Source organism: Lipophrys pholis (assembly GCF_963383615.2).
Source record: "Lipophrys pholis genome assembly, chromosome: 5".
In the NCBI taxonomy this organism is placed as follows: Eukaryota; Metazoa; Chordata; class Actinopteri; order Blenniiformes; family Blenniidae; genus Lipophrys; species Lipophrys pholis.
In genome coordinates this window covers 2,839,989-2,864,467 of record NC_137628.1, presented here as the reverse complement: position 1 = coordinate 2,864,467, position 24,479 = coordinate 2,839,989, and the positions used below count along the sequence as shown (strand labels likewise).

At 45.3% G+C, this 24,479-nt stretch overlaps 4 protein-coding genes and 1 gene segment (V, D, J or C); 2 read left to right on the top strand and 3 right to left on the bottom strand.

Moving 5' to 3' along the window:
* Nucleotides 1–964: 964 nt before the first annotated feature.
* Nucleotides 965–5,772, bottom strand: LOC308109329 (opsin-5-like). 3 transcript variants are annotated; one of them, XM_080462830.1, is made up of 6 exons: nucleotides 5,558–5,772; nucleotides 4,887–5,092; nucleotides 4,531–4,630; nucleotides 4,342–4,446; nucleotides 3,110–3,333; nucleotides 965–2,877 (listed from the first exon to the last, which is right to left on the bottom strand). In XM_080462830.1, the coding sequence occupies exons 1-6, from the start codon at nucleotides 5,685–5,687 to the stop codon at nucleotides 2,398–2,400; spliced, it is 1,245 nt and encodes a 414-aa protein (XP_080318956.1). In that variant the 5' UTR covers nucleotides 5,688–5,772; the 3' UTR covers nucleotides 965–2,397. The 3 variants fall into 3 exon arrangements, with proteins under 3 accessions (XP_080318956.1, XP_080318957.1, XP_080318955.1); XM_080462831.1 differs by having other exon boundaries at nucleotides 2,033–2,877; nucleotides 4,887–5,169; nucleotides 5,558–5,733; XM_080462829.1 differs by having other exon boundaries at nucleotides 2,033–2,877; nucleotides 4,342–4,630; nucleotides 5,558–5,733.
* Nucleotides 5,773–6,867: 1,095 nt separating this feature from the next.
* On the top strand, nucleotides 6,868–13,548 carry LOC308109325 (serum response factor-like). Of its 2 annotated transcripts, none has more exons than XM_080462821.1 (8): nucleotides 6,868–7,748; nucleotides 8,604–8,873; nucleotides 8,961–9,162; nucleotides 9,302–9,466; nucleotides 9,556–9,663; nucleotides 9,842–10,027; nucleotides 11,412–11,491; nucleotides 13,129–13,548. In XM_080462821.1, the coding sequence occupies exons 1-8, from the start codon at nucleotides 7,320–7,322 to the stop codon at nucleotides 13,213–13,215; spliced, it is 1,527 nt and encodes a 508-aa protein (XP_080318947.1). In that variant the 5' UTR covers nucleotides 6,868–7,319; the 3' UTR covers nucleotides 13,216–13,548. The 2 variants fall into 2 exon arrangements, with proteins under 2 accessions (XP_080318947.1, XP_080318948.1); XM_080462822.1 differs by having other exon boundaries at nucleotides 7,017–7,748; nucleotides 9,896–10,027.
* An 89-nt stretch (nucleotides 13,549–13,637) lies between these two features.
* On the bottom strand, nucleotides 13,638–16,774 carry LOC308109328 (BTB/POZ domain-containing protein 3-like). 3 transcript variants are annotated; one of them, XM_080462826.1, is made up of 5 exons: nucleotides 16,621–16,774; nucleotides 16,238–16,460; nucleotides 16,066–16,156; nucleotides 15,585–15,703; nucleotides 13,638–15,510 (listed from the first exon to the last, which is right to left on the bottom strand). In XM_080462826.1, the coding sequence occupies exons 2-5, from the start codon at nucleotides 16,390–16,392 to the stop codon at nucleotides 14,478–14,480; spliced, it is 1,398 nt and encodes a 465-aa protein (XP_080318952.1). In that variant the 5' UTR covers nucleotides 16,393–16,460; nucleotides 16,621–16,774; the 3' UTR covers nucleotides 13,638–14,477. The 3 variants fall into 3 exon arrangements, with proteins under 3 accessions (XP_080318952.1, XP_080318954.1, XP_080318953.1); XM_080462828.1 differs by having other exon boundaries at nucleotides 14,243–15,510; nucleotides 16,565–16,761; XM_080462827.1 differs by having other exon boundaries at nucleotides 14,243–15,510; nucleotides 16,629–16,761.
* A 768-nt stretch (nucleotides 16,775–17,542) lies between these two features.
* Nucleotides 17,543–19,411, top strand: map1lc3c (microtubule-associated protein 1 light chain 3 gamma; the record flags this gene model as incomplete). Its single annotated transcript, XM_080462841.1, has 4 exons — nucleotides 17,543–17,603; nucleotides 17,683–17,738; nucleotides 17,803–17,909; nucleotides 19,246–19,411. The coding sequence occupies 4 exons, from the start codon at nucleotides 17,543–17,545 to the stop codon at nucleotides 19,409–19,411; spliced, it is 390 nt and encodes a 129-aa protein (XP_080318967.1).
* Nucleotides 19,412–19,753: 342 nt separating this feature from the next.
* On the bottom strand, nucleotides 19,754–23,634 carry LOC308109331 (Ig kappa chain V-III region 50S10.1-like). The segment is given in 4 exons: nucleotides 23,534–23,634; nucleotides 22,089–22,283; nucleotides 21,364–21,516; nucleotides 19,754–20,546 (listed from the first exon to the last, which is right to left on the bottom strand).
* Nucleotides 23,635–24,479: the final 845 nt, after the last annotated feature.

Sequence of the window (24,479 nt, the reverse complement as noted above, 5' to 3'; positions counted from 1 at the left end):
TGCATTCTACTCGGAACACTTCGGCTCCTGTCGGGTCCTGCATTCTACTCGGAACACTTCGGCTCCTGTCGGGTAATGCATTCTACTCGGAACACTTCGGCTCCTGTCGACTTCGGAACACTTCGGCTCCCGACTGAATGGCCAGCGGGGTGTTTGAAAGGTGTTTTAACGGTGTTGTAAAGGTTTGAATAAGACATCCACACTTCTAAAAGATCAGTTGCATAATAAAATGTAATGAAAAAACGGCATTTAAAGGCATTTTGCCTATATTCTGTATTTTCTTATTTGCATTCTATTTTGAGTGATATATTTTGTCTAATTGCGCCTTTTTTTCCATTTTGGGTGATATATGTCAACACGGTAGGAGAACAAGCAATTTTCATTCCCCCATGTGTCTTGTATGAACAGCCGAAATGGCCTTTACTAATGTCAGATTACTGTCACGTAGCAGAACTTTTCTGAGGTGGTCGTGATTTATGCCACAGACCAGCCTGTCTCTGATAAGCTCTTCGCAAAGCTCACCAAAGTTGCAGCTCTTAGCTTTGATTCTCAAATCGCTTACATAGGATTCGATGGTCTCACCAGCCTTTTGGTTGCGTGTGTTGAACTTGTGTCTTTCCATCGTTATGTTTGTTTCAGGATTGCATATTTCCCTGAACTTTCTCTTGAGACATTCAGGGTCCTGCTTGGACTCCGCTGGAACGAGGAGACGTCCATCGTCGCCGGGTTGGCGCACCACCGCCGCGCAAACAAAACATCTTTCTGGTTCGATGGCTTCGGGTCCGGCTAGGTTCAATAGAATGTAGCCACGAGTCTGCGCTGTTCAAATATGCGCCAGTTCTCCGCTATGTTTTCATCAAACACCAGCGGGTCGGATCTTCTGAAGCCGTCCGCCATGTTGCGAAAAAAATTAGCGTGGTAGCACAATGGTCCCGCTTGAAAAAAATACAACACTCTGTAGTCTGTGAAAAAATGTAAGTCCAACACTTCTGACACCATGTTGTGTGTTACGTTTATGATGACAACTGTTATCGTAGAACTTGCGGTTTTAATTTATACTGAGCAACAGGAGACACAGCAGGTACGTGCTGGCAGGTATCGACGCTAGTAACACACACTGCGCATGTCCGAACCACGGTAGCTTAGTGAGGTAAATATTGTACACACAGTCAATATTCTACAAAAGGCTTTGTGCTGCATTTTACAGCGGGAAACTACCAACACTACGACTGGGTGACAGCTAGCTGGAGCACAACAAGCTGTTCTGCTGGCCATGTTGACTCTTCAGTACAAACTCCGGAACATGGAATAGCAGTGGTTTTAAGCAGCCTCATAGAGCGATTCATCAAAAACGATCGCAGGATGGATTTTATCTACAAGTGATGGGTGAGTGCTAGTTTTATTTTTTATTTTTTACTTTCTCTGGATTAGATTGGCGCTGCTGTTGGCATTTGGTGCTGTTGTTGATTGTAAAGTGGTGTTTCCCTTACGGCCCGCCACGATTAAATTACGCTCGTTCATTCATCTCCGCATAGCCTCTTTCTATGTTATTGTCATTCACACAGACAGACGAGCGCGCACGCAGGACAGTAGTGCGAGAGACTCGCGGTCTGAACCCCTTCGTCAGACGCTATCGCCCCCACCCCACAACCCGTCTCCGTGCAAACCTGTGGGAACCACTGGAAGACGATCTGATGGCGATGCTGCACAGTGGTGTCTTGATGTGTTGTGCTTGTTAATCAGCTGTCATGTTGGTATTGATAAAGTACTGATGTATAATAGTGGCCTTACATTGGATTCGGATTGTGTTTTTACTGTAGGACATAATGTTTGACTGCTGCATTGGCTGTATCGGCATAGGCACTACTTTTTTTTTTGGGGGGGAGGGTATTTTGTTACTGGTAGCCGTGACTGAAACACCACTGCACGCTACTCCATAGTAATAATGGGGTGTAATATTAACCTGTTCGAAATCAATTGTTATCATATTCAGTGCTGAGCATTTAATATCAACACTACAATAATCCAAAATGAGACCAGGCTAAGCTTGTTTTAATTATCAACCTTCAAAAATGTAAAAAGTCGTATAAACAAATACATTTCTCCTGGAAATCAAAGAGGAAAAATTTGTGTCACATTCTATAAAAATAAAAAAAAAGTGTTTCTGATTTTTTTTTTTTCTTTGAAAGTGGACTCTACTTTGTTACCTCTGCACAGGTAGAAGTTAGCAGGCCATTAGAGAAATACAAAAATGTTAAACATTTCCTTGAAGATTCTGCCTGAACAGAACTGGTTCATTCATATGTTTTTGTGCAGATTTATGTGAGGTTGTACAGTCTGAACCTAAAACCAGGGATTGCAGTCGTGCTCGGACCGACTCCTCGGGACCAGCTGGTCTCACAGTCTCTCACATTCAAACTCTGAGCCAGCGTCGAAGCCGGGCGGTGCATTAATGTAATACACCTCGTTGTTTGGGCGTGGCGTCGAGGCCGGGCTGCCCACCGCGACGTCTGGGGGCGGGGGCGGGAGCGGGTACGGCTGATACTCAGCTGAGTACTTCTTCTCGCCGAAGTTCAGTGGGACTTTGAGCCTGGCTCCGCCTCCGCCGTGTCGACCATCGGCTCTTGGCTTGAACCTCTTCAGCTTCACGGTGTCTTTGGCATCACGAGTGCACGGCAGGAGCACCGCCACATCTTTACGAAACTTGGAGCTGAGCCCGAAGTAGATGAGCGGGTTGTAGAAGCTGGCCGACTTGGCGAACAGGCGAGTGAAGATGCTTGTGAAGTTCGGCACATGGAAGCCGCAAGCAGACCACATGGAGACGACGGCATACGGGGACCAGGCCAGGATGAAGGCGGTGCAGATCACTATGGACACCTACAAGGCACAAGAAGCATCACAGAGTTTTCACTGGAGGCTGACATCCTGCTTCTAGTAGCCTACTGGAAACTGTCTCCAGTATGGAAACTGCCACTGATACTGGCAATATGTAGTACTGCATAGTGAACTGTTGTTTGAGGTACTGGTCATAAGTTGGTGTTGCTTAATGATTTGCCGATTGTGGTACTGGGTGGTAGTTGGTTCGCACATTCTGGTTGTAAATACTCACGATGGTGACGTCCCTTTCAATTTTCCTCTGGCGGTCGGTCAGGTCGCCCTCTGCTGACAGAGCGTTGCCTCGCTTCACTGTGTTGATGATGGACACGTAGCAAAAGAGCATGATGAGGACGGGCACGAAGAAGCAGAAGATGAAGATGGAGATTATATAGGATTTGTAGATGCTGGAGTAGTTGGCTTTGGCCCAGTCGATCTCACAGGTGCCGTATCCCCGATCTGAGGAGGAAGAACGTCACCACGGTCAGCAGAGGCTTTTCACACTTCTAACCCCAACGTTGAGTTCCTCACAAGACTTTAATGTGTCTGCTGCAGAAATGACCGCTCACAGTGAAACCAACCATAAGTATAACAGCAGCAGACGAAGTACCATAGTGGGTTTGCAGCGTTTGTACATTTAGTATTTTGTTCTGACAGGTTTACAGAGCAGCAGGTTTGCCGCAGTGGAGTTACTGATTCTACTTGCTATTTTTAACTCTGCCTTTGCTCTTGTTTTTAATATTGGCATGGCTCTGTTGGTAGAGCGGTTGTCTCCCAAATGGAAGGTTGCAGGTTCGATTGTAAACATGTTGAAGTGTCCTTGAGCAAGACACTGAATCCCAAACTAACCCCTGTTGGAGTGACAGCGCCTTGCATAGCTGCGGCCTCCATTGGTGTGTGAATGGGTGAATGTGATGAACTATGTAAAGCGCTTTGGGGCTGCTCACACAGCTGTAAGTCGCTATATAAGTGAAGTCCATTTACTATCATGAGGCTTCCTGATCGTGGGAATTTTATGACTTTCTCAGAGAATTGCTCAACTTTTCTTCGATGTTATATTGGTATATTTGGTGTTATATGTGTTGTGTTTGGTATCACCCCCTGACCAAACCCGTGTTTGGATCCCTACTCCCTACCGAAAAAAGAGTTTAAATCTCTTCTCTCTATCTGTCTGAGTGTCTTATTCTTTTCTCTATATATATATACCCTCACCCCAACCGGAACAACAGAAAGTTTCCACCTCTGAGTCTGGTTCTGCAGGGTTGTGTTAAAATCTATTTGTTCCTTTCGTCCATCTGTTTGCTCATGTAGTTGGGTTTTTCTCCATAAAATTGCCTTGAGATGACTTAATTATAGTCGGTGCTATAGAGTATAAATAATACAGAAATGAATCGAGCTTGATGATGAGATGTTTTGATGGTTTAGTGAGCTGATATGTGATGATCTTATATTTGATGAGAGTTGTACCTGTGTAACTCCCCCAGCCGAAAAGAGGCGCTCCAGACCAGAAACCAGCCGCGAGCCAGATCAGCAACAAACACACAAACACACTGCCCCTGGTGATGTGACGTGCTGAAACACAAACACACAGACATACACACAGGTCAGTGCAGGTTGTGTGTGTGTGTGTGTGTGTGGGGGGGGGGGGGGTCTCACCTTGGCCTGGGTGACATCCTTTGATGTAACGCGTGATGCTGATCACTGTCAGCGTGTTAATGCTGCTCAGACCAAACACCAGTGTGAAGAAACCGTCGACCTGCAGGAGCCAAACCACACTTTAAAAGGGAGCAAGTAAAGTTCGTAATAAATCCCAGACTCAGGTGTGTCTTCGACGCATCTCACATGTATTTCCGGTGTGTTTCAGCTGTTTCAGGTGTGGGTCCGGTGTGTGTCATTGTGTTTCAGGTATTCTACAGGTCTGTTTCAGATTTGTCACATTCATGTTTCAGATTTGTCTGCGCTCCTTTCAGATACAATTACATGTATTTTAAAAGTGACTGTGCTGTCAGTACCTCACAGGTCCAGATGGAGGAAATGAGGTAGCCGCTGTCCTGGAAGACGTTGAAAATCTCAATGATTCCTCTGGAGTAGCCAAATACTGAGATACTGGCGTCGGAGATGGCCAGGTTAAAGGTCAGGTAGTCAGTGGGCTGCAGCGACGCTCTCTGTCTGTACAGGATGAAGAGGACAATGCTGTTTCCGAACCAGGACATCCATCCTGCAGACAAAGCCCACAGGTCCAACATCAGGAACATTTTAATTCATCCAGCTTTTCTTCCTTCTTCATCTTCTTTCCTGCTTAGTCCGTATAGCACCAAATACAACACAAGGAGACAGTGGAAAGGATTAACTCCCTTTTAACGGGAAGAAAACCTGCAGAACCAGACTCAGAGGTGGAGGCTGTAGGTGTAGTATAGGTGTAGGTGAAGGTTGGAATACTAGTAACAAAAGGCTGGAACAATAAAGGATGCTAGAAACAGTCCAATGTTGTTGTGTAGCTGTTGTGCAGTCCTGTAGTGTAGGCTGTAGCTGTAGGTGTAGGGTAGATGAAGGTGGAGGTGTACGTGAAATGTTGGTATAGGTGAAGGAGTGGATGTAGGTTGAGGTCTAGTGGAGTGTAAGTTTGCGAAGTGTAGGTGTCAGTCAAGGTGAAGTTGTAGTCTAGGTGTTACGCAGCACTCACCCAGCAGAAGCAGGTACACTCCGATGATGGTCTCTCCCTGGTCAGACAGAGGAGGGTCTCGGCCCCCTCCCAGAATGAAGCTGTGGTTCCTCCAGAGAGCGCTGCCTGGTGCAATGCCTGTCCCTGACATGCTCTCTGCCTCCCAGTGTGTGTTCGTGTGTGTGGACCTGCTATGTATCTGTGTGGAGCTGCTGTCTGTATCTATGTGCTTCCCTTCTGTTAATCTGAGGTAAATATAGAAGCTGATCCTCTGAGATCACCAGCAGGCATCAAACCAGCACCTACAGGGTTCACAGGTCATTCTCTAAACTCAGCTCTGATTGGCCGATACCTTTTGTAGGGTAGCTTTATTCACTTTACTGTACTGGGCTGTTTGATAAGGTCTGATAGGATGAAGGAGAGAATCATTCCTCAAAATAAAACTAAAAACACATTTAAATCTCATCTGTTGATGTTTATAAAGCACAAATTCCATTCAATTCAACTGTATTTGTAGATAAATAATCAAATACAACAGTCATCTCACAGCACTTTTACAGAAAAAACCCCAACAAATTCACATGAGCTAGCATAAGAAATGGTGGGAAAAAAAACAACGATTCATATGTGTAAACTTTCAGCTGTTCAAGTTGGGGTTAGGGGATACAAAGAGAGAAAAGAATAGGACAGAGACAAAGAGGAACAAGCAAACAAACACAAATCCACTTGTTGCAGACGTGATGGGGCAGGAGGATCAGGCCATAAACTATAGAGGGAGGGAGGGAGGAAGCACAAACAGCTTCACCCCAGACTGTTTCAACAAGCTAAATTCCTCTGAGCAGTTGCTTTTTTCCCATCCAATCAGAATCTCAGATTGCTCCACCATCTATCAGAAAATCCATCTTTGTGAGGCCAATACTAAAACAGCTGCTCTCCATTGGAATGACAAATGTCCCTTAAGTAAGCATAAATGGGATTTTTTTAAATTTTATTTTATCTTTTATGCCTTGATTTTCCCCCAGATGCTGCATAGTCAATCAATTTAAATTCAACTATTGTTAAGTGTTGTTAGTCAATCTCTATGAAGGAACAATGAATGGGAATAAAATAATGACTGTTTATTTACATAATAATAATAATAATAATGATGATGATGATGATGATGATAATAATAATAATGTTCTCTTATTATTATTTCAGGCCGTTGACCATATATGGAATGGCGGTGCCTTAAAAGGAAATGCGTTCTTTATATGGAATGAAGTAGTCCCGGCGCATTGCTGTGAAAATGGTTAGTTCTGGTATCATTGCGCCAAACCTCCATAAAACTCGCACATTTCTATGGTGAAACGACGTTAAATCCATTAATGTGTCGTTTTCAGCAGACCGTGGACTTTTTGAGGTTGCAGCGTGTGCACGTGGCGTGTAACATGTGGGATTATCTTTTACTGCGGATGCAGCCAGTCATACTTGCAGCGGAGTGATCTGGGGGGGGGCTGGGCCTCGCTGTGAAAACAACTTTAAGTTAATTTGATGATTCCTCATCAAACTTATCGACCCGACACGGATCGATCCCCTGAGGCCCGGTGACGCCCCGCCGAAGTTGCCCCGAACCCTCGCCGACTCCCTGCTGACTCTCATGGATTGTTGCTAAAGTAGTAGTTAGCCTGGTTAGCCGAGCAGCTAGCGGAGCAGCTCCTCTCTCTCTCCGGGAGGAGGACGCTCTCAGGCCCGGGAGGAGGACGCTCTCAGACCCGGGAGGAGCGAAGGGATCCTGCGGGGAATGCTGGCAGGGAGCGGGGCCATAATGGGCACCCGAGCCGGAGTGGCGCGGGCGGATAACGGCCCCGAGCTGAGCAGCCTGCCCGTGAACGCGGCCGCTGGGCCGGGACCCGGTGATGCCCTCAGCGCCGAGGTGATCTACAGCGGCTCCGACCAGGACTCGGATTCCGGGGAGGACGAGGAGGCGGCGGGCCCGGTGGGGGAGCGGAGAGGCGTGAAGCGGGAGAGGACCGACAGGATCGTGGGGCACCAGGCGACACGCACCCCCGGAGGCCGGAGCGAGGGTTACGGCGACGTCAGCCCCGGTGGGTCAGGAGTGAAGCCCGGCAAGAAGACCAGAGGAAGAGTCAAGATTAAGATGGAGTTCATCGACAACAAACTGCGGCGGTACACGACCTTCAGCAAGAGGAAGACCGGCATCATGAAGAAGGTAACTTCAGTCTGTGTGTGTGCGTGTGTGTGTGCGCGTGAACCCACATGTTGCGTCCACAGCAGCGTGTTCACTTAATAAATGACAACTAAAGACTTCTGTAACAGTCGGATGAAGTCAGAAAAACGTCTCAGGTGTAAACGTGATAACAAAAGCAGCTGAAACTCCAGTCAGTAAATGGTTCAATAAAAAGCTACAACACTAGACGAGACTGAGTTTATTTATTTTAGTAGGTATCCCAGTTTGAACTTGTTTAAACCAGCTTGAGATAGCTTAGGCTCAGTTTAAACCAGTGGAGTTGAATCCGACTGCTGACAGGTCACCACTGTGGCTCCCTGAACACGACCTTTGACCTGCTCCCTGTGCACTGTCGCACTGTGGCAGTCCACTGTTTATTTAACATTAACTATGAACAGGATGGGTTGAATGAAGAGAAGAAGCATAGTAATCTCCCCGAGGAAATCTATAGACGGGACTTGGGAGCTTTGTAGTTGACAGTCGCCGCAATAACAGTCCAACTTGGTCGTCTGTCCCTATGGATGTCCGTGTCCTCCCGTTGTTACTGTTTCTACCGTATTGTTCTCTGCTGCGTGTGGTTTGATTTACAAAAACAATCAACAGCACTGACTCGTGGCCTGGAATGCAACTACATTGTTACTGCTGTTTTCGTGTAAACGTGAAACTTTCTGAAACAAAAAAACATGCGTTTTACCATGAAACTGCGCCTCCAATTCTGTTTAGTTACCGTGTAGGAAATGGTAAACAGTATTGACGTTGAGTTAAAATCCAGGGAAGCACAGTCCTGGTGTGTAGTATTGAGTCCAGTGACCTTGTGGCAGTGGCTCTCCTCCGCAGGCCTACGAGCTGTCTACGCTGACGGGGACTCAGGTGCTGCTGCTGGTCGCCAGTGAGACGGGTCACGTCTACACGTTCGCCACCAGGAAGCTGCAGCCCATGATCACCTCAGAGACCGGGAAGGCGCTCATCCAGACCTGCCTCAACTCGCCCGACTCGCCGCCACGCTCGGACCCCTCGTCTGACCAGAGGATGAGCGCCACAGGCTTCGAGGAGACTGACCTCACCTACCAGGTGTCAGAGGGTGATGGCTGCCTGGACGGGGCTAAGGTAACGCTGAGTGAAGGTGGGGCAGGAGACGCTACGGCTGCCGCCATGTGTTGAACATTGAAGACGAGCTCACTTTGTCTCCTGCAGGATGTGATGAAACCGACCTTCAGCCTGCCCGGTTCTGCACAGCCCCCCTCCTCCTCAGTGTCTATGCAGATACAGAGCAGCACCCCCTCCTGGCAATCCCCCTGCTCTTCCTCCTCCTCCTCTTCCTCCCCCTGCGCCAATGGAACAGTGTTGAAGACGTCGGCAGGCGTCGTACTTCCTGGAGGCTTTACTTTGATGACCGGTAAGTGGGTGGAACTTCCTCTTTCTGTGTGGCTGTTACTCAGTGGAAAACGTTGACCTGCTTGTGTTTGTCGTCCACCACCACCCCCCCCACCCCTCCACGCCCACACACACACACACACACACACACCTGTCAACAGGTGGCCCGCTGCCCCCTGGCACACACACCATCCCCCTCAGCCAGCTGCAGGGCCAGCCCCTTGCCATCCAGGGCCCGGTGGCCCCCGGCACCGCCAACATCCTGCACACTTCATCCGCACAGCCCACCACGCTGCTCCGCCTTCCTACCACCGTGTCGCTAGCAGGTCAGAAACAGCGCGCACACACACACACACACACACACACACACACACACACAAGAACTGGTGTTCATTAGATGTGACGTCACCATCAGGGGGCGGAGTCTCTCAGCAGCTCCATGCCATCCAGGTCCAGGCCAGCAGCCAGCAGACCTCCACCCAACTGACCAGCTCTGACAGCCACCCACCCACCTCCACCACAGGTAAACTGGAGCCCAGCGTTCTCACTCCTCTGCTTTCAGGATTATGTGATGTTTTTTAATTTTGAATGCACACGATCTCTCTCTCTGTCTCTCTGTCTCTGTCTCTCTCTCTCTCTCTCTCTGTCTCTCTCTCTCTCTCTCTCTCTCTCTCTCTCTGTCTCTCTGTGTGTGTGTGTAGCTGGACTTCCTGTCTCAATCGTGACCTCGACTTCCTCCTCTTCCTCCACCCCAGGGGCGGGTCACATGATGTACCCTGGCGCTCACACGGTGATGTACGCCACGCGGACCTCCTCGCTGGGCGACGGAAGCCTCACGGTCCTGAACACCTTCCCTCCGACAGGCCACGCCCAGTCACATGACCCCTGTACGACCCTGCTCAATGTCACACTCCCTAGTCGGGCTGCACATACACACTCTTTCTTTTCTCATTTCATCCTGGCAGGAAGCATTTTAAATCAAATGAAATCAGCTAGTAGCGCCTTTTGAAAGTAAAATGAGTCTTTCAGTGCTGCCATTCCTGATTCAACCTCGGCGGTCGCATCCAATCAGAACATCTCACTACTTTCTGTGAATCTTATTATGTAGTTATTAAAACTGAATTGAGTTTTATTTCTGTAGTGCCAAATACAACACCGTCATCTCAAGGCACTTTTACAGATAAAAACTCAACAATTCCACAGGAACACGCAAAATCCTGCAGAACTAAGATACTAGGGAATTCCAAGAGTCCAATCTGGAAGTAACATGGATTATTTTCTCAGCGTCACTCTGAGTCAACATGTCAATGAGTTTAAAAACATTCCAGGTGAAAGAAAGCAGACCTGCAGACTTGTTTTATGTGGGAGTTAAATTCCTGGTCTAAAGTAACTCCCAGGTTCCTCACTGTGGTACTGGAGGTCAAAGTTTTACTATCCAGTGTTGTTACATGTCGACATCATTTCTCTCTCAGATGTCTTGAGCCAAATATAACTTGTGTTTTATGTGAGGTCAGAAGCAACAAACAAAGGCTCATCCAGGCTTTTATGTCTTTTAATATAAACTTGTAGTTTCACAAGTTGATCAGTGTCATCTGATTTCATTGATCAATATATTTGTGTATCATCTGCTTAACAGTGGAAGGTAATAGTGTTTCCTGATAATATTCCTACAGGAAGCGTGTATAATGTGATAATAGGTGCTAGGATGGGACCCTGTGGAACTTCAGTCTGAGCTGAAGAGTCATTAAACGCAAACAAAGTGGACTCTGTCTGATAAATATGATTGAAACTCTTTTAGTGCTGCACCTTTAATACAGACGTTCTAACAAGCACTGAGTCTAATCCAACGCCAGTTATAAGCTTATAACTATATTCGTCACGTTATAAATTACTAATAAGTGTTAATATTACCTTTTGGTGTCATGTTATGTAGTTAGTATCAGATTCGTTAAGTTAATCAGGATTTACATTTAAGTATTAGTATCACGTAGTTGATGGTATTTGGTCACGAGTTATAATAATGATAAATATTAACTATATAGCACTTTTTAAAAACATGGTTACAAAGTGCTTTACATTAAAAAAATCACGTTAAAAATTTACAATAATAAATTACAGAGATCAGAAAAGAAACAATAACAACAAAAGAACTTTCCATAATAAAAGCCAAGCGATTAAAAATGAGTTTTAAGACCAGACTTAAAACAAGACGGTGAGTTTGCCTGTGTTTGTCGCCATAGTAACAGTTTTGGTGACGTCATTGTTTTTCAGCTGCCGTCTCGCAGGTTTTCCTCACGTCACTTCCTCCAGTCGCTGGTCAGATCCCTGTTTCTGCAGTCCAGCTTCACCCAGTGAGTACTACTGCTATTATTACTACGACTACTACCACCACCACGACATAAAGGGTTATAATAGTCGATTTCACTGCAAGTGCAAAAATAAATCTGAAGTCTCCCAGCATGGAAATAAAGTTGTTTATCATCTGCTCGCTTGTTGTTGTACGTTTTGTACATGGTTTGCTCGATCCAGTTTTATTTATGTCGCACCAAAAAAAACCACAGTCACATCCAGACTCTCAAACATGAGCAATGGTGGAAAGAAAAACTTCCTTCTAACAGGAAGAAACCTGCAGATCCAGACTCAGAGGTGGAGACTTTGGCCTCGTTCCCACTGCAGGGAAATGCGACCCAATTCAGATTCTTTACTCACAAGTGACTTGTATCCGACCTGTTGTGTGGCCGTGCGAATTCCGATTTTTTTTTTCACGGCCTCGATCATATGAGGCACCAATTCAGATATTTTTCTACATGCGGCTGCTTCGTCATCGACGTGTGACTGACGTCACGAATAAACGCCGGAGGAAGCGGCTCCGTTAAATGTTAAAGGCGGTGCTCTTTTTTTTAATTTTTTTTTCCTCATTCTCCTTCTTTCCCTCGTCATGCTGTCTACAGTTTGTCGGCTCGTATTTAACAACCACTTGAAAATGGATCTATAGGCTGACCAGACATGACGGGTATCCCCCGATTGGGAAGCCAAATTGTCTTACCTTTTAACTTTGCTTATTTTGTGTGTTTATGGTGTGTTCATTATTAAATATATAATAGTTTTACGGTTTTAACATGATTCCTACACAGGCTGAGAGTTGGACTGCTCTTTATTGAGGTGTGTGGGGTTTTATGTAGTTTGGGCTGAAAACATTGAGTCACATCTGGCAACCCTGGCGGGGACCTGCGTGCCAAGCGTAAAATGGCGTGCTCAACGTGACTTCACGTCATCTTCTGCGCTCTGGTGCGCGAAAACGTCTGGTCCCATCACGTTCACACGAGTTTGAAATGATCACGCAAAAAAAAAAATCGGATCCCAGAAAAAAAATCAGAATTGAGCATCGAGACCTGCGGCGTGACCCGGAGCCTCCGAGTCTTTTTGTAAAACGGCTATGAAAATGTTGTATTGGTCCAAATATGAGGTTTTTATTTCTTCTGAAATGTTTCGGAACAAGTGAGGTGGTCTTGTAATCGGGGTCTCAGGACAAACAGATATCTGCTCTTGTTTGTCTTTTCAATGTTAACAAACAAATCTGATGCAGTTTTTGTTCTACAAAGAAATAAAAGTCTCCTTTAGCATCCAGAGAACTCTTCCGATGTTAACGTAGCCCACGTTGTCTTCATCTAGAGAGCAAGCTAAACACGTTGTGAACGATCGAATCTGGTGAGAGGCCAGAGAAAATCGTGGAATCAAGTTTTTGCAAAGCTGACGCAACATTTCTCTGTGTGGTGTGATCAGGTGTCACTACCTCCCGGCATGGATTATGATCTTATGGTATTTATTACTTTTAGCCGACTCGTTTCAAACCAGGCTCGGTGTCGCCTGTTCTGGTCCCTGGTGTCTCTAACGTCACGTTTCGGACTATGAAGCTGCCAGAGTTCGAGAAAGAGCCAGTCTGTCTTGTTTGTTTTTGCCCTTTTAAATGTTCTTGCTCTTTGTTCAGATGGTGATCAGCGGGCAGAGCGGCAGCAGCAACCTGACGGAGCTTCAGGTCGTCAGTCTGGACGTCCACCAATCAAAACACGACTGAGTGTCACACGACTGCCTCACGCTTCCTGTTTACTCAGTGGTGGTGACGGTGAAGCAAACACAAACGTGTTGGGTGGAGGGGGTGATGATGTTACGCGGCGGACGATCAGGCTCGGAGCTGCTGTGAAGTCATCGTCATGACGACACAAAGTGAAATCCTGACGGTTTGGACTGATGCGTTCAGGGACCCTGTTGGACACGAGGCTGCATCAAACTGACGGTTGATATGAAGCCGTTCAGCCTTTTCATGTCTCTGGATTTCTGCGTTCAATTATTTTTGATATTCAGAAATAAATGTTTTGTTTTTTTTAAAATAAAACTTGTTTTCTACAGCTTCGAGCTTAAAGTCTCTATGTCAATGAATGTTTCTTCATGATGTCGTGTGACATTAATTCACAGCAGCAAGAACAATCTCTCGAAAATAAATGGAGACGTCTTTCATCTTTTCGTCGGACCTTCATAGAAAACAGTGGAGACACTAAAGAGCATCAGAATCTCTCACAATATGGGAACATTTTCTTTTTACAGTCATACAGTTTTTCTCTGGAATCACCATGGCAACGGTGTCAAACTGTCCAGCCTGTTTCTTCCATCCATTTGATTTTTACTCATTAGGAGGTAAAAAATGTGAACTTTAATTTGGACCTGACAAATAGAACCATTTAAAAAAAACAAAAACAAGCAGATTTCTGTGATCTGCAGGTGTTGGGTGGCTCTTAGTTGACAACCCTGAACCTTCTAATAATAAATGCTCAGTTCTTTAAAAAAAAAAAAAAGTCATATATATCTATAGATATATTTCACTATCTTTGCCCAACTTTAAATCATTTCCATGCTTTTTACCCATTTTGAAAATATTATGAACAGACCTGTGTGAGTCCTTGTAGCTGCAGACTTTTTCCTGAGTACTTTGCACTAATACTCGCTGTAGTCTGCAAACCACAGTATATCAAGAGCTTTAGCCGTCATGCAAAATGTGACTTTCTTCTCCTCGCCATGTTACAGCACGTTAGTTTTGTCCCACGAACACCGGTACAAATATTTTTATTGAAAAAGGCAAAAAATTAACCAAAGCTTAATAACGTAAGTCCAGTTATTCTAATTATAATAAAAAATAAAAAAACTGAGCCAAAAGGTGTTACTTAACACTTTATAAAACCTGTTTTATTTGTTTTTATAAATGCACTTTGATGAAAACGTCCCCTTGTGCATTTCAGTTGCTTCCTTGTTGAAGTGTCCAGACTTCCTGTGAAGGCGGCGGGCTCAGGCATAGAAGATGAGTTCGGGGATCTGGCCCCCCTGCACTCCGGTGCCGTTGGTGCTGTCAGACGAGCACTGGAACTGGAACGTGACTTTCCCGCACTGCACCTCGGTCATGCCTTCCTGGCCGAAGTAGCTGAGCTCGTTGCCGTCCAGCACCACGCTGGCGGTGTAGAAGGTGTCCGGCTCGATCTGCACAGGGTACTCGAAAAACACTGGGAAAGTGTTGCTGGAGCCGTCTGAGAAGTACTTGATGAGCCGGTGCGCCATGGACACGCCCTGCCGCTTGAGCTCGATCTTGGCGCTGTACTCAGCCGAGCCGCAGCTGGAGCCGTACAGGCCGAAGCCGGCGATGAAGACGCGCTTGTCCACGGCGAACTGGATGCTGTCGCAGCGTCCTCGGTAGCGCCACTGGTTGCTCCGGTAGGCGCAGGACTGGAAGCGATGGCAGCGCTGTGATGACAGGCCTTTCCGTGGCTTGGTGCAGAACAAGAGGTCGGGCTTTTTGGCGGCGGTGTACCACAAGAAGATGTCGTTGGTCTCGTTGAGCGTAAGGACGCCGGACTGCGCGGCACCGTTAGCAAAGTCCTCCAGCGCCATGGTCGGCACGCGGATCAGGTAGATGGCCTTCCCTAGCACCAGCCGCCTGTTCTCGATGGTTGGCGGGAGATCCTGTCTCTGGCATTCGGCTTCAGCCCAGTTCAGCGCAGCCTCGAACACCACCATCTCTTTAGCGTTGAGCGTCTCCCGCCGCAGGATACTCTCCAATGTTTGGTCATCGATGTCGCAGAAGCCCTCGGAGCGCAGCGATAGCTCCGCCTGCGCGTCGATCACCTCCCAGCAGCGCTGCGTCAAGTCGGGCTCCTCAAACAGGCAACTCTGAGACAGCAGCACGCAGGCGTTCTTTGCACTGAGGCTGGTCTCCAAAAAGTTGACGCAAGCGCGAGCCAGGTGAGGCACGATGTACTTTTTGGCAGCGTAAAGGGTTGCGAGCACGGTGTCGGCACACAGGTCGATCTCGTCGCAGTAGATGTACCTGTGGGGAGACACAGGTTAAAGGTCAGTGACAGCAAAACCAAACGGCTCAGGAACTAACTGAGCTCCACCTACTTCAACATGGCCAAAAAAGACGGCGGCTCCACATCAGGGATCCGGATCTCTTCCTGATCTTCAGCCAGTTCTCCGTAGAACATGGCGTGGAAAACAGAGCTGCCCACGGCCAAAACGTACTGCAGACACAGTCGGCGCACAAACTGCAGGTCATCTTACAAACACTTCATATCATCACAACACACAGTCCCAACTGCTGCTCATTAGCTGCAAATGAAAGTGCAGTTATTCAGAGAAACAAATCTTTGACTCTGTATTTACTGCAAATCAAATTGTTATCGTGATAATCAACATGTTAATTTGATATTGAACAGTCCTGCTTTTGATCCGGGAAACATGCTTCACCCTGAAGCCACAAATGTTTCACTATATTTTATCAATCAAACCTTTCAAAAGAAAAGATCCCATTTCTTAAGATTTACATGCCTGTTTCCATAACGACCACCTCATATTCACACTGTGTGTGTGTGTTTTGTGTTACCTTGTGTCCTGGGACTCTCTGCGTCCCCCCTGGAGGTCCAACCACGAAGTGAACGTCTGCCATAATCTCATTGTTGAACATGATTGAGTTTCTGGAAGAAGGCAGGTTGTTTGAGTCTGTGCGGGCAGCAGCAGTAACAGGGCTGAGCTGAGTTACTGGGCTGGACTCTCACCTCTCTCGGATGGTCGGGTACAGGCCCTGCCAGCTGCAGCACGCGCTGCTGCTGCCGTTGTTGTTGGTCAAGTTCTGGTACTGCTGGACGGACGAGCTGCTGCTTGTCGAAGTGGACGGAACCAGCTTGTTGGTGAAGAACAGCTCTGCTGCCATTATCGTCCAGTTAAACCGCGGATCGGTTCATGGCAGCGACGGGGGCCGAACCGAATCCACTAAATGCACTAGATGTCAAGAGTTCAAACAGATTAATATTAGAGCATAAAGTCAGCAGCTTTCCGGTAGATTTAACTTTAGCTTCTCCATGCTAACCACTTGTTATGCTCACACGGATGTTTCTGAGTTAATGTCGTAGCTCGAAGTCAGTCCTCGGTTTATACTTACTGTTGTACCTTCTGGGATCATTTAACGTCTTTTATTCCGTCTCATGGAGCCACTTTTTGTGATTTTTTGTGTTTTCCTTAAACGTTTCGGAAGCTTCGCTAGCTTAGCTTTGTTTACACGCACAGGTTCCGGTGTCGGTCTGACAGCCAATCACAGGCGAGCCACGTCTTCTTCGCTGAATTCAAATTCAGTAGCACAAAGATGAGCCGCCGCTGGACATAAAGCTCACTGCAGTATAAAAACTTATATCAAAACACACACACACACACACACACACACACACACACACACACACACACACACACACACACACACACACACACACACACACACACACACACACACACAAACAAAAGAGCAGTGTTGCTCTTAATCTGCATACTTAATCATCCAAAAGACCAATTTTTTTTTAAACCAAATTATTTTGTTAAATTAGTATGTGTCAGTGTCGTATTGTTTCTAACATTACAATGACAAAAGCGATATATTTTGTGATAGTTGGATTTTCTAATAAAGAACAATCATTCGGAACAGCGTTTTTCTGTATTTATTTGTAATTTAGGACTGTAAAAGATAGCTACTACGATGTTGTTGTATTTAGATTTACTATTCAACATTCCGGAGAGTAAATTTCTGGAAGATATCATTGAGCTCTCGAACTGGGCAAATTCTGAGTAAAACTCAATTAAGTAACTAAAATGTATTCATCCATGACAGCGTCAGACATAACCGTCAGTGGATCAGCGTTTATCTCCACCCTCCACCAGCTCTCTGCTTCTCTGTTGTCACATGATGGTTATTGGTGCGGTGACTGTGGACATGAGGTCATCAGCTGATGATCTGCAGCTGCTGAACTCTATTTAAAGTGAGTCTGCGCTTCACACCGACACACACGCGCTCTCCCCCCCCCCCCCCCCCCATCATGCCGCCGTTCGATAAGGCTCAGCTGCAGAACAAACCTTTCAAACAGAGGAAGACCTTTGGTAAATGTTGGGGGTCAGCAGGCCGCAGCGGGAGCACAGACTTTGATTCTCACCCTGTTTGTTTTTCCCTCCCTTCCAGTGACCAGGAAGCAGGAGGTGGCCGGAATCCGGGCAAAGTTCCCCAACAAAGTCCCGGTAAGTCTGCGGAAGAAAGGTCTCCCCTGTGGCGGTCCAGTTCTGACCTGCTGCTGGTCTCCAGGTCATTATCGAGCGCTATGAGAGGGAGAAGTACCTGCCCCCGCTGGACAAAACCAAGTTCTTGGTGCCACACGAACTCACCATGACGCAGTTTGTAACCATCATCAGGTAAATCGGCGAAACCCCCTGAGGGAGGCTGGGTGGTGCTGGGTGGTGTAGGACTCTTCTGAACCTGGTCAAAGATACTGAGTCTTTTCACACTTAAGAGGCTCACGTCTTTTAATGCACAAACTCCTCTTAGTTCAGGGACCACACAGTCCAATTTCATCTTTAATGGGCTGGACTGGTAACGTAGAGCCATAAGGACCTTTTTTTAAATTTAAACTTCAATGTTTGTCTTCGTCGTGGTGAAAATGTCTATTTTCATGAAGCCAAATGATTAAGACCAGAAAATGACCCCAATCTCAACATGAAGTCAGTTTTAAACCTTCGGGTGAAATGTCCAGAAAAATTCTCCCCCTGCAGCTGTTGCATTCTGGGTGTTTTTACAAATCCCCCCCCTGACGGCGCGGCTTTGAGGCTAGTTTGATAGCAACCAGGTCGCTGAGCTTTCACAACAGCATCGCTGAGATCTCCGGTCTCTGTGTTGTATTTGTTAAATAAATCTGTTCTATTAGAAATTTTTCCGATTTGCTTGGTGGCCGGTTATAGCCGACGGGCCTCATGTTTGACGCCCCTGGTTAAATGCGTTTGAATAAAGTGTAAATAGTTTTCATTTGAGTGTAACTGAAGGATCGTTTGCGTCTGAGCTTTCTGTTCCAATTCATTTCCAGGTGTTTGCCGGTTTCACTCCTGACTTAATTTTACAAATGGGACTTTTCTTCAGGTTCAGGAAAGTTTCTGCTCCACGGTGCTTCTTCTGTGTTCTGAGGCAGAGACGGTTTAAAGTCGCCAGTTTTGTTCTTGGACTTGAGCAGCGTCTGTACGCTCGTGGTGATTCCAAAAGTAAATGGGCTCATTTGAGGGTTTCATAGAGCAACTTGGTGTGTGTGTGTGTGTGTTGGTTTATAGCTTCATCCTCCCTGTATAGTAACTTTGCTCCTCTGGCTCAATCTGAACCATGAAACCAAATCTCTTGTAGTAATCCCAATTCTGTAACTGGTACTGTGAGCTTTAATTATGAAAGATTGACTTCCTCGTTGTGTTTTCCAGTCATATTGCATAAAGTATTCACAATACGGGCCTGCTTTCCAGCTTCACCTCGTATTGTCTGAAACCTTTCTACCTTAACTTTTAAAATGATTTACCCCAAAACATCTACGTTACTGATTTTGTTCGTTCTCTTAAGACTCATTTCTCTAAATGTGCCGTCTCGTCTCCAAATGTTCTTTCCAGGTTTTTTTTCTTGTAAAAAATTTTTTTTGGGCTGCGTCTTTCAGAGGGAGACTCTTGTTTTGGTTTGTGGGAGTGTCTGAACTGTGTAGCTGCTTCTCTCTCCGCTCAGGAACCGCATGGCGCTGCTGCCCAGCCAGGCGTTCTACCTGCTCATCAACAGCAGCGGGCTGGCCAGCATGTCTCTGACCATGGCTCAGGTGTACAAAGACCACCAGGACGAGGACGGCTTCCTCTACATGACCTACGCCTCTCAGGAAATGTTCGGACGCCGATAGCTTCGGGTTTTATCCACCGACGCCTGATTGGCTCCTGTAAATAGAAAACTTACCGTTGGTTCTGCACGTTTAGTAAAACGGCTTTTAATTCGGTGTTCGTCCATTAAATGTATAGTTTTAACCGTCCGCTTGCTGACTGCTGTGGAGGTTTTATGAGTTGCTAATGATGGGCTTGAGCGTAAAGACGGCGCTTCGCCTGATTTTCTTCGGGCGAATTGACAAAGGAAACACGTTTCCCCTCGGATCGTCCAGAAGAAGGTGCAGCAGCTTGTCTGTCAGAAATGCAACGAGACATGTCTATTTGTTCATGTTCAGGTTTTTTTTTTTTAATATTTTTTTGTTGAGTGTCTGAGTTAATGTACCAGTGACCGTAAATAAAGCACGCATTTAAATTATGAATTTTATTGTAATTGTTGTGCCTTTTCAAGACATTTAATAAAAAAATTTAACTGGATATTCTTGACTGACGTCCACATATCTGAAGGTTTTCCCAGTTCAACACTTGGCGCTTCACAAACTGATTTACACATTTGGTCCATTAGGAGGACCAGAGTTCTTGTCATGTTGAGTCTGAACTTGTGGTCACAGGAAATGAGCGGCTGTAACATTGCAGCGGTGCCTTCTTGTGATTGTACCGCTTCCTGTTTACCCTCTTTATGTTCTTGTTGAAACTGGCTGGAGAGTCGCATCCATTTACAACTCGAGTTATATCAGTCTCGCGCCAGCTTAAAAAGAACCTGTTCAATTTGCTTGTGACTTTTCAATAAGGAAACTATCTGCTCAGTGTCGTACCGGTTCTTCTCTAAAACCGAAAATCCTAGTAAAAAAACAAACTTTCTTTTCACACCTCGTCCTGTTGGCCTTAATGAACCTTTAAACATACTCGGTCAATAAGTGAACGTTCAGTGTGGCTGAGCAGAGTTTATTAGATGGTAGGGGGGAAGAAAACAGACGTGAAAATAAAAGCATAAAGCGCCATCTTATCTCTAGAGATTTTGGGTCTTCATCCTCCTCTTCTTTGGTTTGAAGTTAAAGTGGATGAAGCAGACGGTCAACACCATGATGAGCAGCGCCGAGCCCACAGCCACACAGTACCAGTGGTGGAAGTGGAAACAGGACGACTCGACCGATGCACCTGAACACACAAGAACTGAATTGTCTCTTTGACGCTCTGAAGGGAACCATCGGAGTCAATCCCTCCCTTGGTTCCCTGGATGCGGTATTTTGTGGTTTGATTCAGTTTCAAAGTAAATTCCGGAATATAAGTCAATCCTGTTAAATGTCATCAAGAGAAAAACTCTTGATTCATGTAAAGAACCGAGCTGACAGACTCACTGTCGCTGAGTTCATTTCATGAAAATGAACACGATCCTGTCGGGAGCAGGGATGTCACAGCTTTCGGACTTGTGGGGTTATGTTAATAGTTCTTACATTTCTTGGTGATAAAATCATTAACTTTTAAAGAATCTGTTGGCTCCAGTGAAGAGGACAACTCAGGACAGCCTGGCAGAGCCAACGGGAGTTTTCCGTATCACCGTATGTTCTGGACTAGATGTATCTGTCCAAAAACCGTCACAAAGAGGAAAAACAGATCCACAAGTCTCCCCACTGCACCAGGACATTTATTTGTCCATGTCCAGATGTAACTGCGCCGTCGAGTCGCTGCTGTTCCAGAACCCTCTGTGAGTTTGCCCTCCATTTTTGGTTTTCTTCATCACTAAGTTTCTCTACTTTTCTTCAGTCCATCACACGTTTCTCACACAATCTGAACTCTTCCTGATGCTCTGTTTCTGTTTCCTGCTGCACATTTGATCATTTTGTTCTTAAAATTTCGAGGTTCTTGAGTGTCACTGCAGCAGCGTTCTGCTGTCATACAGCGGCACCTAGTGGCCCCGGGTGGTATGTGTGAGTTAATTTTGATATATAATCAGATCGAGTGTAAATGATCTCACCTTGCAGAGTGACTCCTCCTCCTACCAGCGTGTGCGCTTTGTCTCTGGCGGTGCAGTAGTAGAGTCCCAGGTCACCGTCGTCCACGTCGGTGATGCTCAGGCCCAGCGAGCGGTGGATCAGGCTGACGGAGTAACGAGGGCCGAGCTGGAATACTGACCGGACACCTTCTTGTTATTATCTTCAATCCAGAGGCACCACAACCACACAGCGAGCCATCAGAACAGCCCGAAACAGAGCGTTCACCCAACTTTTGTTGGCGAAGGTTATAAATAAATAAATAAATAAATACACGCGCACAAAAACAGAACCTTTGCCCGGACTTTTGTTGGCGAAGGTAAAAAAAAAAACACGACACTTTCTAAATTGCTCAAGAGGCTGTTGTCTTGTTGTCTTGTTTAGGGAAGATTTTATAAAGATTCCAATCATGATGAAAACCACATGCGTCCAATGAAACCATGAGAGCAGTGAAGTGAATGTTGTGGACGCAGACTTCTACATAATTTGGCCGATATTTCGAAAACCTCCAGTGATGGTAAGTATTTCCCGATGAGAATCGATGATCAATACATTAACTAATTCCTTAATACAGTGCATCCAGAAAGTCACAGCGCTTCACTTTTCCCCGACATGATTTTATGTTCCAGCCTAAAAGGACCCGGAGAAACGTCCGGGACGTGGAGCCTGCGGATCGTTTCCCACGAGTGTGACCTGATGGGTGTCGAACCTTGGACTGGTTGACCTCCAGTGAGGATGGCACAGAGGACCACGGTGGGCGGGAGACCCGGGTTGTGTTTGAACCAGGTTGTGTGCCTGATGTAGGAGATGTTGCAGCTCAGGGTGACCTTTGCACCCAGTTGGACATGCTGGACGTGAACAGCAGGCGCAGACAGACTCCCGACCTGGAGCCTGCTGAGCAACCCTGGAGTGGATCACACAGTAACACAACTTTACCACAAGAAGAGGAATATTTGATGTCATTTGGATTGTAAACAGACGAAAATCACTTACCTTCTTTGGGGGGGAAAAGTGAATAATGGTGCTTTGTAAATCTACAATGTTTTATAATGGGAACTGTTGTGGCTACTTCCTGTTCATTATGTTTCCTTGTCTGTGGCATCCCCCAGGGCTCAAACCTAGGGCCCCTGTATGTCTTCCTGTATGTGTACGTTCAAGCAATCACTCAGGACTTTGCAGATGATTTTCTATTCTCTCTGACTAAAACAGCAAAGTGTTAAATCCAGCAATCACTGAAATGATTGCATAGTAATCTTCAAATAATGACTTCAACATAAAGACGACCACATCTACCAAAGAAATTGACTTTCATTTATATATATATATATATATATATATAAATTATCAAAATTATCAAATTCAAATTATCAAATTATCAAAAATTATATATATATATATATATATATATATATATATATATATATATATATATATAATTTTTTTTTTCTTTTTTTTACAAAACCTAAATATATATTTGTTGGAATAATTCTACGTAAAGTTATCACATTCACTGTACCAACAGTCTTTCTCATGAATTGCAGAAGTACTGTGTGACTTATGTTTCCCCACTGTGACCTCGGAACAAGATAATAAAAAGAGAGGAGACGCAGAGAGTTTTCAGAGCGGGTTGGAGATTGTAACTGAAACACTCTCTGTCCGTTCTCCTCGCGAGTAAGACCAGAACTTGACTTCGGTGTGTGTTCTTTCTTGCAGATTTAATAAATGTCCAGAGGTTGAACCTGACAATATTCATATATATATATAAAAAAATGCCGAAGTTGAAGGAGTGTCGGAAATTCTGCATGTTTCTAAAAATTAACTCACTGATCAAATAATCCGAGTGCGCGGGGAAAGGTTTTCCATACCAGTTGATAGTTTCCTCCGCTGCGGTGTTCCTCAGGGATCAAATCTAGGTCCTTTGTTTTTTGCTTCGGTCACTCACGTGTACACACGACTTTGAAATCCGATGTTACGCAGACGACACTGAACTCCCCGTCCAAATGAAACGTTTAAAGTTTCTCATGTTCAGTAGCTCACGTCTCACAAGATTTCACACTTACGTTTAATCCACATTCTCTGATTTAAGTCACCAAGTATTCTGTTTTCAGCTGATTCTTGAGTTTAATCTGCTGCAGGAAAACATTTCTAACTCACCAACAAGCACCAGTGTCAGTACAGTCCAGCCAGACGTCATCTTCTTCTGTCTTCTGGTATCTTTGTGGTTTTCTTTGTGTCTTTCATGAGCCTCGACAAAGTGAAGCGGTGAACAAACCACACCACTTCCTTTATAACAGCCGGCCGCTCGCTTTCCACTGAAAGCCTCGTCGCCTCTCCGCTCTGCCTCTGCAGCAAAGTCAAACATCCTCTGACATAAAGTTACTCCATCAGTAAATAGATGGAGATTTAAATGAGAGTTTTCTCTTCAGAGAATCAACTTATTCACAGAAAATGTAGATCAAAAGTGTTTCAGTACTAATTCACATTCCTCAGTTAGTCAGTAACTTAAAGGGCAGATTACATAATGTAACTTGTACTTAAGTATTTGTAAAGTAATGTACTGGAAAAGAAACCATGATAAAGTACATATAAATACTCTGTAATGAAAGTTGTGTGAGTATCTGTCAACAGTTGCTACAACACACTGAAAGTAATGAGATTACAAGGTAGAAATTGTACTAAAGTTTAGTAAAAATACTGACTTGGAACAGTATCTAAAAAAAACACTTTGGTATCAAGAGTATTTGTAATTAGTTGCTTTCGTTTCACTATGTAGTAAAATCAATTAAATTGACTAATGTTACATACCAATACTTGATACTTCCAGACACAGCAATTCGTGTAATGAGTTACTTTCACAGATTTATTATTTTCAAAGCTGTTTTGAATTTTTTTCTAAGTATGTTACTTCACTAATAGGAATGAGCAATTCACACCATGGAATCGACTTCATTGCTTTTAAAATCACAAGGAACTTAATCTAACTATTTACAAATACACACATGAACGCACTTGTACTTTTGTGGGTATTTTTTCCAAGTGTGTAACGTCACTTACTTGAGTACAGTTTACACCGTGTAATGAGCAACATACAGACATAAGG